Raw genomic sequence first — 14,447 nt, 5'->3', positions numbered from 1 at the left:
TTCAGTACCACATATATTGAGAATGTTGCTTTTTTTGTGTTTTTCTTTTTTGTGAAGTATCACAGACTTGCAGCGAGGACTTTAACTATCACCAATGGAACAAATATCCGCTTTTCATTGGCTTTTTTCATTTGTTTTCACTTAGAGTCTATTATTGATTTCATTTTTTTCTTTCTCCTTTTGTCAGCGAAGGATAATGTTGGCTGTATGATACGGTGATGTGTTGTTAGGTTACAGTTATTGTTCCTGCGGTGGAAATGCTGCACAGCAAAGCACTCAGTGGGTGAGGCGGTTTGGCTCAGGTCCACACCCGCCTCCCTAAGTACATTCTCCCTATTGGGCACTGTGAGAGGGGGGCGTGGCCTGACTCAGTAGCGGTGGGTCTGGTGTGAGTACTGTGGAGGCTGCTGGGAGGTAGAGGAGTATCCCATGCTGCTTTGGGGCAATGATGTGCTTGGTCCTGGGTTCTGGTAGGCAGCATGTGGATTGGAGCGCTGGAACACAGAAGAACAGCGTTCTGCATGCTTTAGAAGCAACACGTGATTCGAACTCTACAGAAAACAACAACAACTCATGGGGTCTGACTGACTGTTTTTAAGACCTTTAAGTAGCACTGCTCATGCATGCAGCAGCAAGCATTCAAGACACAAATGAATGCATGTAAATGGAAACTTTCAGGATCTAGATGAAAGAAAGCATGGAGGAAAATGGACTGAGAGGCTATCGCAACTAATAAGGACCAAAATGAGACCATAGTCCACATTGAAGACCAGAGAAAACGTGAATACAAACAACTGACTAAATGTACTAAATGAATAAATGGAAATATTTGCTTAAATTTGCTCAATTTCACAGATATAGTGCGGTTTAATCTTTTTCCTACACACACACTATACATACATACATACATACATATATAATTGACATCAAAACACTCTGATGCACATATCTCTCTTCTTTTTGTCACAAGATAAAGGAAACAGAGCTGATGTCATACCTATCTTCACACGTCCTCTTTCAGGACCTTCTCCCATTACCAATATGTTGGCAGGTTTCTGTGGTGAAAGAGTCAAAGTTCAGAGCTGTAATACTTCCTCTCACATTTCAGTGTGATAACTGATGCTGTAACTTCTTTGCAACTTTTTAGGATTTCGAAAACTTACCATGCATGAATATAATCCTTTATAGCCACGAAACAGTATTTTATATATATATATTAGTGCTGTCAAATGATTAATCGCGATTAATCGCATCTATATATTATTTTTTTCAGAACAGGATGTTTTTTTTTTAAAGTAAATACTGATACTAAATGAGGCTTGGTTCAATTAGCATTAACATTTTTCAAGAATTTCTTTATATTTATTTAGAATTAATTCATGCATCATTTGGCAACAGTGTTATTTTAGTATTAAGTAGAGGTATTTTTTTCTGAATTAACCATTATTTTTACATTTTTTCTTAAGTTTTAGTAATTTTGTTATTTGCTTTTAATTTTTATTAAATTTTTTAAAACATTTCTATTTAGCTTGTTCTCATTTCTAATTTTTACATTTTTCCATCTAATATTTTTTATTTTATTATTTTATAATTTTTTTTATTCAAATACCAAAATCTAATTTTAATAGTTTCACTTTTAGTTAACCATAACAACAAAGTTTGGCAAATAAGTTACATTTATTTTTTTCACAAATATCTCTTCCTCAAAAAGAACAATAAAATCATTAAGACCAGCATTGTTAAATTATGTCCTTACATCTGTTGTGAAAAAAATATATAAAAATATTATTTTATAAATGCTGCCACCTACTGGAAATTGTCATGGGATTTCTAATAATCAGCCCAGTCAAATGAGCTACATCTGGATGGACATTAACTGTTCGATATAACACACATTGAACCTCACCAGGTCTCTGTGCAGGACCCAGTTGGCGTGCAAATAGTGAATGCCGTCCAGGATCTGGTAGAGCAAAGACTTTACCATCCCACGTGGCAGCTGAAGAGGCTTCTTATTGGCCTTGGAGGCTCTGTGGAACTTGATGATGTGCTACAAAGACACGTAGACCCTCAGCAAGATATGTACTGTATACAAACATTTCTCTGCGTGTGTGCATGAGCGTTTGACTGTATGTTACCCAGAGGTCATGTTCAGCGTAGTCAAAGAGAAGCCACACTTTGCGGTCTGCATGTGACAGGAAAACCTTCTGCAGCGAGATCACATTGGGGTGCTTCAGTTCACGCAGCAGCTGCAAGGAGCAAACAAGAACAAACACACACACAGACACACACACACAAGTGCACATGCTGAGAAAGACATCTACAGAGCACCCAAAGTACACAAAATCACTTCAGCCTGAAGTATGCTTATTAAAAGGATAGTTAGGCCAAAAATAAAAAAATTCTATCATTGTTTATTCACCCTCCCCTCACGTTGCTCCAAAACTTTATGACTAAGGAAGACAAAAGCAGAAATTTTGAATAATGTGCTGGTTGCTCTTTTTCATGCAATTACAATGAATGGGGACTGGAGTTTTGTAGCTTCAAAAAGGACACAAAGCATCATAAAAGTGGTCCATATGACTAATGCACTAGATTTCAATTCTTCTGAAACCAAATGAGACATTTGTGTGATGAATAAACCAAAATATAAATAGCTATTTACTAATAATCTTCACATTCAGTGAACTGTTAATCGCTGAACTGGACAACCAGATCAGTTGAAAACAAATTTATAGCTGCGTCTGAAATCACATACTCTTCTGACTACTTCTTTTAAATAAGTTGTTCCATTTCCTATAAGTGAGAAAGAACGAAAATTTTGGCTAGCAGCTTTGACTGCGGCAAAGAAATGACCAGTTCAACGCTGGAAACCCCCTCATGACCTTTCTGCTAAGCACTGGATTCATTCCTTATTGGAAATACTATATCTGGAACTGTCTTCTGCACGGACTAATTACGCAAAGCCTGCTACTTTATCTATTTGGAAGAACTGGATTTCCAAAGATTTTAAGATTTTGGTCATTTTATCTAAAGATGTCATTCTTTTGTTAATATTATTACCAATTTTGTTTGTATATATATATATATATATATATATTTGATTTTATATTGTTTTACTTTTGTGTTTATGTGGGTCCTGGGGTGGGTGTGGGATGGGGGGAGGTTCTGGGAGGGCAATGGTTTATTTAATAGGTTTTCTCTCCTTTGTTGTAATGTTTTTTTGTGTGTTCTATCAAAATAAAAAACAGTGAATTACAAAAAATAAATAAGTTGTTCCATATAGTGTATGATTATAATCCGAACCTACTACATTCATCATGTTGTCATAGTCATGTGATCTACCCGTGTCAGTTGACTTACTTCACTGCCTTTCATAAATCCTCTCCCGTGGCCTCATGGGATAGCAAAGTGTCCATACTTCAAAATCTCACTGGAAATAGTATGCCAGCTGGGAAGTTTTTGGCTATTTTTTATGAATATTTTGAATTTGGACATACTACTCTGTTCACCTAATATATTGTAGGGAAGTATGCGATTTCGGGTGCAGCCATTCAGCTGTTTTGTGAACTGAATCCCCTGAATCATTAACCCAAAACAATGTTTGTTTATGAAACTGACAAAATTATTTCCAGCATATCAAGGAAAGGTTCGGTCTGTTTCTCACACAAAGATTTCAGCATATGAGCAAAGTACTTATGACATTTTAATTGTGCTTTTTTTTTATCATTTCGGAGCTTGACAGTCCTAGTTTTCATTCACTTTCATTATATTGAAGTCATACGGATTTGAAACAACAAATGTCATTATAAAAATAATGACAACTTTCAATTTTTAAGTGAACTATTCCTTTACTGCACATTACATGAGAATATAAGTATTCAAATTTTCTTAAATTCATAGAGCTAATAATAGTTAACAGATTGTAACTCTCTAAAGTATCCACATGCTATAAATGTATTTCCGGGAACTTGTTGAACCAAGGTGGCATGTGCCAGAGCTAATTGAAGATCCTCTTGACAGGAACACGTTTAAAGCTTGATGTACTTACTGCTATCTCTCTGCAGGCAGACATAGAGATCCCTGTGCCTTCAATCTGCTTCAGAGCATAATCTTTATCATCCTTCCTGCAAATAGACATATCAGCATCCGCAATTACTCTTCAGTACACTACATTTCCCTAAATCTATACCTACAGATCATATTAAACCCCTTATGGAGGAAAATAATCCACTGGGAAAGACCCAGCAGAATTTTAAGCAGATGATTTTGACTCTTTTATTACCAGCACACCTTCAAAAACTCATAAGTCTCCTGACAACTAACATGAAGCAAGAGGGTAATGTTGAAATGAAGTCCTAGAAAAAAATAAAAATAAAATAATAATAATAATCTGCCTATAAGATCTCACAATGCCCTGTACAGTTTCTGGAGAACAAATTAGCTGTAAACCGCTCATAAACAATCACAAAAACAAAAACATCTTTAAATGCTCAGGACCTTCAAGTGAGACTTTGGCCGCCAGGCAGTCTGGACTTTAATAGCCCAGCTTTGGGTCTGTCTGATGGGTCTCACTTAATGCCAGGCACTGTAAGGAACCAATTTACAGTAACTCATCAGCAGATCCATTCTTACTCCGCCAAGATAGTCTGCAACTGGCGTGAAATAAAGATAGCTGCATAAGAACCAAATAACCATTAGAAGTTAAACATCAAATTAGTGTTGAGCAAAATAAAAACAAATCCCATGTGATAGCACTAAATACAATAAAATCTTATGCAAATTGGGAGGATTGCTATTTTAGCTGCCTCAATATGACAACTGATGTCCTGCAGACATTTAGGGTTATTTTCGGTCCAGTTTTCCTACCAAAAAAACACTAATACAAGTAAAATGTAGAATGGGATTTTTAGGTATTTTTTCAATTCCCCCATGTCACAGCTCTAATTTCTAATCAATAAATGTGAAACTATCAGTCATGGTCGTTTCATTTCTTTCCAAAAGTAATTAAATAAGGGTTTTAATTGACACTGCAGCTGGTACTAGAAATTTAAGGCCCCATTAAATCCGTTTTATTCTTTTAATGGTATAATAAAAGTTTAATAATCAAAAAGAATGTTTAATGAATTGAATTCAGACATTCTGTTTTGTCGGTTTTAATTTTTCTGGATTTATGATAACACGCCCCCACATATCTACCTCCCTATGTGGAAATATTTGCATAATGCTGCCCAAATGTGCATGCAAAGAAAGAAGGCGTGGTTTCAGGAACAGCAGTAGTGTTGATGCAGCCAAAAAAGCAAAAGCACTTTATTTGGTGTAAGTATACAACTGTACACGCTGTAGCATATTTTTGATATCTACATGTTAAATGTATGATTTCTTTTATCCCTTTCTGTTAAAATTGTTCTATATTTATTGTGAATCTTGTAAATTAAACTAATTAAAAAAAAAAAGTAAAAAAAATTAAAAAGCACTTTATTTGGCCTTCCGGAAGTAGATGCAATGAGGAATCATTGGTTAAGATTTATTTACAACAGAACAGCACAACCCAGATGTTCGAATTTGTGCAACGCATTTTATGGACGACAGTTTTTTTAACCTAGAAGAGTACAAGGCTGGCTGTGCACAAAGGGTATTTCTAAAAAAAAAAAAAACTGCATCATCACTGTGTCTGTCACGCGACTCCGTTGCTCTTTCGGGCTTGAACTGATGGTAAAACTAACTACATTATTAGTGATTATGGTAAGGGCGTTACATTTCCGACGCGTGCTTGTGGTGTTCGGCCAATCACAATGCACTGGGTCAGCTGGCCAATCAGAGCAGACTGCGCTTGTCAAAGGAGGGGGCTTTGTTGAAACCAACGTGTTTGAGAGAGGCGGGGCATAGAGGACCTACAATAATGTACAGTATTTGAAAAATAATGTGTTTTTTGAACATTAAAGCATGTCAACATATTCTGTTACACCAAATACACAAAATAATTATAAAAAATAGCATCATATGACCCCTTTAATACATATTTATTTTTTTAAAACTGGTGGTAATCAAGTAAATGCATAAAACTAACTTTTAATGAATCTTTTGAAATATAGTCATTAATATAGTCATAAAATTATTTTAATTTTTCTTGACAAAGTGGTGCACAACAGAGTTTACTGTTACTGTTTAAATTGAAACATGAACAAAAAATTGTGATAGTGATATTCCTTTTAAAATAATGTCTTTAAAAAGGGTATTATTATTATTATTATTATAGTTATTACTTTAAGTACATTCTATAGAAGACTTTTTTGTGGTTTAATATTCACAGACACTAGTCCACATTGTGATTTAGTTTACTTACGGTAAATTGTTCTTTTGATTTATTCATCCAAATTTTGCCAAATTCGGTGACATTCCATGTTATACAGTAAATTCCATTTTTATGACCGAATTCAGTGATTCCATCAGCGTTTTACAAAACGCACCACAAAAATCAATGAAAAGTGCTTGTGTTTTTCGGTTTTATGCTTATGTACATTTTCGTTTTTTTGCATTTTAACATAAAATACATAGAGGAATGTACAAAATGTAATTAATAACAAATTCACATAGTGTAACTGGTTTAATTACGAAAACAATCAAATATAGCTAATGAAACAAAATATGCTTATTTTATCAAGAACTATCAGTATAATATTTATTAACTATAATATTGAATGGTCTTATTGCTTTTACAATTATACACAAAATACATATAGAGGAATGTACAAAATATAGGCTAATTAATAACAATGCTCATTTGATCAATAACTATCAATATAATATTTATTAACAATAAAACTGAATGCTTTTTTGCTTTAACATTTATACAAAACACTACACTTATTTTTATTATCTAGTATTTGACGTTGTTCAGAATTGATAAGTAGGCTAAATATATATAGATAAATAAACACATACCCAACTCTGTCAAAATGAAGCATTTCATTGCTCACAGAAATGTCATCCATCCTCTCACTGTTACTGTGGTTATTTTTTTTAACCTTTATTAACTGCACCACAAAAATCAAAGGACCACACAAATTCAGCAGACTATCATATGTGTGGCACAGTCTAATTAGAAAGCCTGATAAATGACTTGGGTGTTTATAAATGATCTAATCCTAGAAAGGTTACACTTGTCATACTGTTATTCTCAGCCCTTTGATCATTGTGTTAGAAAAGAATAATTTGTCCTTCTTTGGATGAAGAGCACAGACAAATCCCTGTGTTTTTGTCTCTGATGTGAAAGTTTTGGAGAATATATTCCTATCGGCAAGTTACCAAAAACATTGAGAGCGCAGGAATTTCAACTCCCTTTTTCCCCCAACAGACTTCTAATAAAACAGACCTCCCAATTCTACTTCCAATCTGTATTTCAATGGTATATTCTACACCCATCCTCTTCGGTAAACATCAGTATATGAAAATCATTTCTGCATCACAACGTTAAGTCTTTTTTTATGACGACAAAAACATTTTACAGAATTAGAGGTGCTTTGTTATACACTGGCCTTTATTCCTTGGAAGGCTACTGTTGACAAACCAATATGAAGCATGGCATGTCAAGGCTGTATTGATGTTATAACAACCTTTCATAATCCTCAATGTCTGCTGTAATAAACTGGTAAGTGCAACAAAGTCACTTATGCAACAAGTGCAATTGCAGAAATACTTCAATAAGTCAGCAGAAGAGAAGTAGAAACCTGAAAAGGCTAAAAAGATCCTCCTCTAAACCTGTGCAGGGGACACTGATCTCCACGGTAAAATCTCAAAAGTGAGGTCAATCACACCAGCAATGGATTCAGGTGTCGACATGAAATTGGGAGACTAATGATATCTTCATACAGCTGATGTGACAAACGCATTGGAAGAGAACAATAACAGAATATTGAGGCTATAAAAATTTAACTGGTTTAAATACGAAATTATAGGTAAGATTCCATTTTGTTAACATGAACTAACAATGAAAAATATTTCTAAAGCATTTATTAATCTTGCTAACAATTAAAGAAAGTGAGCTAACATTAACAAAGAACAGTTAATAAACATTAACAAAGATTTAAAAATACTGTAACAAGTTTATCGCTCATTGTTAGTTAATGCATTAACAAAAGGCCCTCATTGCAAAGTGTTACCAAATTATACAGAAACATTAGTCTAAATAAAATATGAAACTATTCATTAGAATTCTCTGCCACGACAAAGGCAACATATAAGGCTGCTATAATGCTGTATTTTATTCACATGGAATGTAAAGCAGCATCAGAGCCTCCTTTTATAATGGAGATGCTGATTTTATGCAATGTTGTGTATTTTGGAGCAGCAGTTTAGTCAGCTGCTTAAAGATGCCTTTAAGAAAGTGTAGTTTATGTTCATGGTAAATATAGTTTTCATCATGGCGAAGAAAAAACACATGATGTTGCAAATCTAAATCAGCATCAAATACACCTGCATAAGCTCGTCAATCACAACAGCGCTCGTGCCTGCTGACGTACATTCACAATCCCCTCAAAAATATCAAACTCTCTCTGAAGACAAGAGACGTGTCTCTCTAAAACACCGGGCCGAGGGCGGACAACACACGGTCTGTTTTGGTTTCTGAGAGCAGAAGGCGACGGCAGCGCAGGCCTCATATCGCTGCACAAGTCCATCCTGCAAACTCACCCATCTTTCCTCTTTGCTTTGTACACATGGCCATAAGTCCCCCGTCCAACTTTACATCCCTCGTACTCAAAGAGATCCTCGACTCGTTCTCTCTCCCCGGTGAGCTTCACTTTGAAATCATAGTCCATTTTCACCGTTATTCTGGGGATCCGGGCTGTGGCTTCCCTTTAAAGCGTCGCTGGGGAGGCAACTTACTTCAAGCCCCGTTTAGACAATTAGTTGCCTTCCCTCGCGTCGCTTTTCAGCTCAACTAAAGAGTCCACATTTACCGCGAACAATTACGGGCAGCTGAGACGGCGTATGAAGCACGTGTGCTTTTGATCTGACAAAAAGTGCAGAGTGTTATTGGACTATCGGTCGCTTTCTTTGATATTTCTGTGCAACTGCGCCGCTCAACCGGTATCTCACCCGGGAGAGTTGAGCGTCCACGTACGGTAATGTCGCAAAACGTCGTGAATGGCACTTGCAACCACACAAGACGGCGAGGAATGGGCTTTGTGGCGCACCACGTGGATTTTAACTCTTTACTGAAAAGTGCTTGTGTTTTTCGGTTTTATGCTTATGTACATTTTCGTTTTTTTGCATTTTAACATAAAATACATAGAGGAATGTACAAAATGTAATTAATAACAAATTCACATAGTGTAACTGGTTTAATTACGAAAACAATCAAATATAGCTAATGAAACAAAATATGCTTATTTTATCAAGAACTATCAGTATAATATTTATTAACTATAATATTGAATGGTCTTATTGCTTTTACAATTATACACAAAATACATATAGAGGAATGTACAAAATATAGGCTAATTAATAACAATGCTCATTTGATCAATAACTATCAATATAATATTTATTAACAATAAACTGAATGCTTTTTTGCTTTAACATTTATACAAAACACTACACTTATTTTTATTATATAGTATTTGACGTTATTCAGAATTGATAAGTAGGCTAAATATATATAGATAAATAAACACATACCCAACTCTATCAAAATGAAGCATTTCATTGCTCACAGAAATGTCATCCATCCTCTCACTGTTACTGTGGTTATTTTTTTAACCTTTATTAACCCTCTTCAAATAACAAAGACGCATTATCACTGTTAAACACAACACACACCCGCATACATATATAATTCTTTCAAATAATAAATATTGAAATGTATAAAAGCAGATTAACCTTAATAACAAGGTTTAAGTATAGAATAATTAAAGTTAACAGGGGGTTAATCGATACATATTGCGCTGATTAAAGCTTAGAGAATTTTAGAGAGATAATTTTTCATATATTCTCAGGGGCGTTTTCGCCAAGGAGGCAAAATATTGGATGAGAAAAAAATTAATAGTACAAAAATAAAACAACGACAATATTACAAATATTACATTAAAAAGTGTATAAATCACTCGTTTTTCTAAAGAAACATTGTCCAACAGCGACACCAGCAGGTAAAGTAACAGCCCATTGAGTTTTAGCAAACCCCCTAAAAGAGACAAGATAGTCTTTGCATGACCTGACACATTACTCATATCCAAAATGAGGCGATGTGAACATTATGGAGCGCTAAACACCAAAGTCCCTATCATGGATATTGTTAGTCTTTGTAAATGCTCTCATGCAGTGTATGTTTCATTTATACTGGAAGCCAGAGGGCGCTCTCCCGAAGAAAGTACAAAACAGCCTCATACAAGTAATAACTTTTTAAAAATGATTATTCTTATGATTTTTTTATTGCAGGAAAACACAAATACAATAAGGCAGTACAAAATCTTAAGAAGATCCAAAAGAACAGAGCACAACACTAAATGGGAATCAAATAAGAAAAAAAAGTACACAGGTTATTTAAACTTCTTCAATAAGCTGTAGTCTTCGTCCAGTTTTGCATTTTAACATCCTTAAAGATTTACAATACATCCAAAATTCCTTTTGAAAAACAGAAAACAATGGCTATTTTTAAAATCACTTACATTTATGAATATAACATTTCCCCAAAATGAAAACATTATTCAGTAAATAATGAAGAAAAGTAATAACTTATGACCTGCCTGGAAAGCCCTGGACAAAGGCATCCGGCTGTAGCTAAGCAGAATAAAAAGCAGAAACGTTTTGACTGATGAAACGTGAAGACAATAATAACACGATTGCGACGATACATGGTTTATATTTTTCCAAGTCATATACATTTCCAAATAAAGTATATGGATGATGCAATGTTAATTGACATATAATTTATTACAGTAGCCTTTAGAAACTATAAAATATATTTTCTGATTTATTCTGTGATAAAAATGGCAAAAAAAAGTTTTTGTAGTATATAAATCAATCATAAAATATTCATTAGGAAAATGTAGGAAATATAAATACAAATGATTGGTTATTGAGTAAGAGTATACAAGTAAGCGATAAGAAAATAATAATAATAATAGAATAAAAAAACAACTACTGAAATCACCTGTGTGGGAGTTTTTAGTGAGTAATCAGCTTGGTGAACTTTAAAGTAAATCTCAGTGTCTGTGACAATATTTTCCTAGCTTTGATGACTGATTATCCGAAAAATTCAAAACAGTTAAAAGATAACTATTAAAAAGAATAGCTGAACATAAGTTCACAAATAAAATATTGTATAAATTGTTACTGCCTTGAGTTATTATTTTGGAATAAATGTAAAATGGCTTTAGTATACTTGACTTTAACAAATATAATATTGATTATGAATTGATTATAGAATAGAATACAATATTGATTATAGCATATTGAATGTAAAAATATAAAATGGAATTGTTTTTTCCTTCTGATAGTGTAAGTAATTATTTAACCAAGAAGATGTGACTGGGACATGAATTTACATTTGATAAAAAAAAAAAAAAACCTTTGAGGACTTTGCCTCCTCATTTCAGAACACTACCGCACACCACTGAAATATATATATATATATATATATGTGTGTGTGTGTGTGTGTGTGTGTAATAAGTGCATTATAGTGTTGTTATTGATGTATTACTGTGGGAACTGGTTTTGCGCACATGGTAGTTGTCCGGACAGTTGTCTGTGTAGCTCCGTTGGTCCCATCTTGGCTACATTGTAATCAGAGCGGAGAGGAAAGAGAACTCGTCCATATTACAGCTGCTGTTTCAGGTACTTACATATCTATTATTACCTCCGTTTCTTTATTTTGTTTTCATTTTGGACAGTGTTATTACATTTCGTATTTTCTGTTACATTCTTGTGTCAGTGACATTTTCCCCTCATCTTGTCAAAATAATGATCTAAACCTTTCATTGGCCCACAGTTAGCTTGTCAGCAATCTATCGACACCATCAAAAATGTTGCGCATTTAAAATGACAGCTCGCTCCACCGCATGGTTTGCGTTTGCCCGATGACAGACGATGGTGACAGTTTAATGACCCAATTTCAGTTGTGAATTTCACCCTGTGTAGAGTGCTAGCCTAGGCTTTTTATTGTCTCTGGGATAGGTTGCTAGCTGACATGGAACCCGACTTTTTCTTTGTCATGTCCCTCCTTTAACCAATGCTGAATGGATAATCTGGCTGTCAGTCATCGCTTCTCGGACGCTGATTGGTTGTGAGGCTGACAGCCCAGTTTTGGTGCTTGACTTGTTCTGCGATGCTGTCTGTGGCCTACTGTATTATAACAGAGCAGCAATACTGTTTGAAATGACTGAGATGTTATTCATATGAATTAATTTGACACTATTTTCAACGTCACGTGGCTCTCGGTGTGTTTTGACCTGTGTCAAAGCGGTTTTGCTTCCATACTGGGATTTACGGATTGCCTTTGAGGCGTTCATTTTGTCGTGCTGTCTCTTAATGGTGGCTATGTTTTAGACAGAGAAGTTTATGCTTCAGACTCTCCTTACATATATCCACGATATTTTGAGTACATTTTCTTGCTGTCTCAACTTAGTTGTTAATATGTGGAGCTGGTTTGCATATTATAGACCATGATTTCATACGGGTAAACTGATCATTGGCAGATTCTAGAGTTATATATATATATATATATATATATATATATATATATATATATATTGTATTCATGTTTTTATTGAAGATGAATAGTTGACAGTTGAGATATTTTAGGGAAATGATCATGTCCTATAATGTGATATATTATTTTTCATCAGAATCCTTTTTTTTTTGCTTATTCTGTTATAATTATTGTGCATGCAATTTTAATTGCCTACATGGCATTGTATTCTTAAAAATATATTTACCACCACAGAACCGAAGTTGATTAAAATGGAAGAACTTAAAATATATGGTGACCAGTTACAAGACCACAAAATTTACAGATTCCCTTATAAACTGAAATATTAATGTTGATAAGAAAAGTCCAGAGAAAGAAAAGTTACACACAGTGAAATAGAACAGAGACAAAGCCGTAACTGGGCAGCTTAAGTATCTATTGATACATTTTTGTGATTTTTTTCATCTTGTATTATCTGTGAGCAGCGGTTTCTGTGGTGATGGACCCTCCCGGCGGCCGAGACGAGCGCCATCGTCAAGCAGAGCGGCTTCGGCGGGAGGAGGCATACTATCACTTCATTAATGAACTGAGTGAGGAGGAATACAGACTAATGAGAGACGGCAATCTACTGGGAACACCTGGTGAGAACACACCGAACCCGTCCGTATGCAAAGATGCATGTAGTTTACCCTTACACAGAGAAATATGTAAAGCATATTATAAAATGTAAGGCGTGAGGAAGTACAAATTTCCAAACCTAGTCTTTTACTTAAATGAACAATAGATGGATATTAAATAAGGTGTGTTTGTTTGATTACAGGTGAAGTCACTGCAGAAGAGCTGAGGCAGCGTCTGGATGGTGCAAAGGAGCGAGTGTCATCTCAGCCACGCCCCGAAACCCGCCCACAGAGCAGTGAGGCAGAGGGCAGTAGCGGTAAGGACATAAAGGGATGGTTTTGAATTAAGTTGCTCAGCTATACAAATAATTTTACTTAGAATGATCAGCTGGTTTTGTGTGCAATAAACACCTTGCAGGCAGAGTCACAATGCAATTACAAAACAATTCAGGATGCATCTGCATTTTTTAGCAACAGTGCAGGGGCATAAATCTTTGGGTTTAGGTTGTGATGATATACAGCCTTATGCAGCCATAGTAAAACATGTATGATCTGACCCACTAATTGAAAAAGAATGAAGAAGGCATAAATGTAATGTCAAAATTAACTTAAACTTTGTTGTTGTCAGTCCACGGTTGTGATTCTTGTGAATGTAAACTACCGTGATCTGGTACGATTTGTTTAAATGTTTTTGAAAAAAGGCAATTGAGTGCATCCTAGTTGAATGAAAGTAGTTAGGAACCAAATTAGGTTGTGCAAGTAGAAACAAGCAAAATAAAAGAAAATTATTTAATTACTTACCCTTTTATTCATCAATATTAATAAGAAATTGGTAATATACAATTTTTTCTTTTCCAGGTGCAGTCGAGCCAGGTGCAGAGACGTCTAATGGAGACTCCCTGTTGGAATGGCTGAACACCTTCCGGCGCACAGGAAATGCCACGCGTAGTGGGCAGAGCGGAAACCAAACATGGCGTGCCGTTAGCCGCACCAACCCCAACAGCGGCGAGTTCCGCTTCAGTCTTGAGATCAACATCAACCACGAGCAACCTGAGCCTGGAGAACACAGCGACACCCCTGACCCAACTGAACTTTCAATGCCTCCTCCTCCCCCCCCTCCCCCTCCCCCTCCCCCAGAGTCGTCT

At 35.3% G+C, this 14,447-nt stretch overlaps 2 protein-coding genes across 2 annotated transcripts in view; one reads left to right on the top strand and one right to left on the bottom strand.

The window, feature by feature from the left end:
• Positions 1-368: 368 nt before the first annotated feature.
• LOC107585003 (cyclin-dependent kinase 8) lies at positions 369-9,176 on the bottom strand. The gene is made up of 6 exons (XM_016271805.1): positions 8,689-9,176; positions 4,049-4,124; positions 2,136-2,246; positions 1,907-2,047; positions 998-1,055; positions 369-517 (listed from the first exon to the last, which is right to left on the bottom strand). Exons 1-6 carry the CDS (start codon positions 8,814-8,816, stop codon positions 369-371), a joined length of 663 nt encoding a protein of 220 aa, XP_016127291.1. The 5' UTR covers positions 8,817-9,176.
• Positions 9,177-11,720: 2,544 nt separating this feature from the next.
• Positions 11,721-14,447, top strand: part of LOC107585002 (E3 ubiquitin-protein ligase RNF6-like) — a 6,499-nt gene continuing 3,772 nt past the window's right edge. Inside the window, exons 1-4 of the mRNA XM_016271803.1 lie at positions 11,721-11,832; positions 13,171-13,326; positions 13,506-13,619; positions 14,161-14,417. Of these exons, the coding sequence (XP_016127289.1) occupies positions 11,721-11,832; positions 13,171-13,326; positions 13,506-13,619; positions 14,161-14,417 (639 nt within the window). The remainder of the gene's footprint in view (positions 11,833-13,170; positions 13,327-13,505; positions 13,620-14,160; positions 14,418-14,447) is intronic.

The sequence above is a fragment of the Sinocyclocheilus grahami genome, unplaced genomic scaffold (genome assembly GCF_001515645.1).
Source record: "Sinocyclocheilus grahami isolate Dianchi unplaced genomic scaffold, SAMN03320097.WGS_v1.1 scaffold65.1, whole genome shotgun sequence".
Taxonomy (NCBI): Eukaryota; Metazoa; Chordata; class Actinopteri; order Cypriniformes; family Cyprinidae; genus Sinocyclocheilus; species Sinocyclocheilus grahami.
This window is presented reverse-complemented; position numbering and strand designations above follow the sequence as displayed.

Excerpts from the sequence above, each read along its gene's own strand:
- LOC107585003 (XM_016271805.1), bottom strand. The coding sequence starts at position 8,816 with ATGGACTATGATTTCAAAGTGAAGCTCACCGGGGAGAGAGAACGAGTC. Across the intron at positions 1,056-1,906 it reads GGGTCCTGCACAGAGACCTG|AAACCTGCCAACATATTGGT; the intron begins GTGAGGTTCAAT and ends CTTTCACCACAG. Across the intron at positions 518-997 it reads AAGAGGACGTGTGAAGATAG|AACGCTGTTCTTCTGTGTTC; the intron begins GTATGACATCAG and ends TAAAGCATGCAG.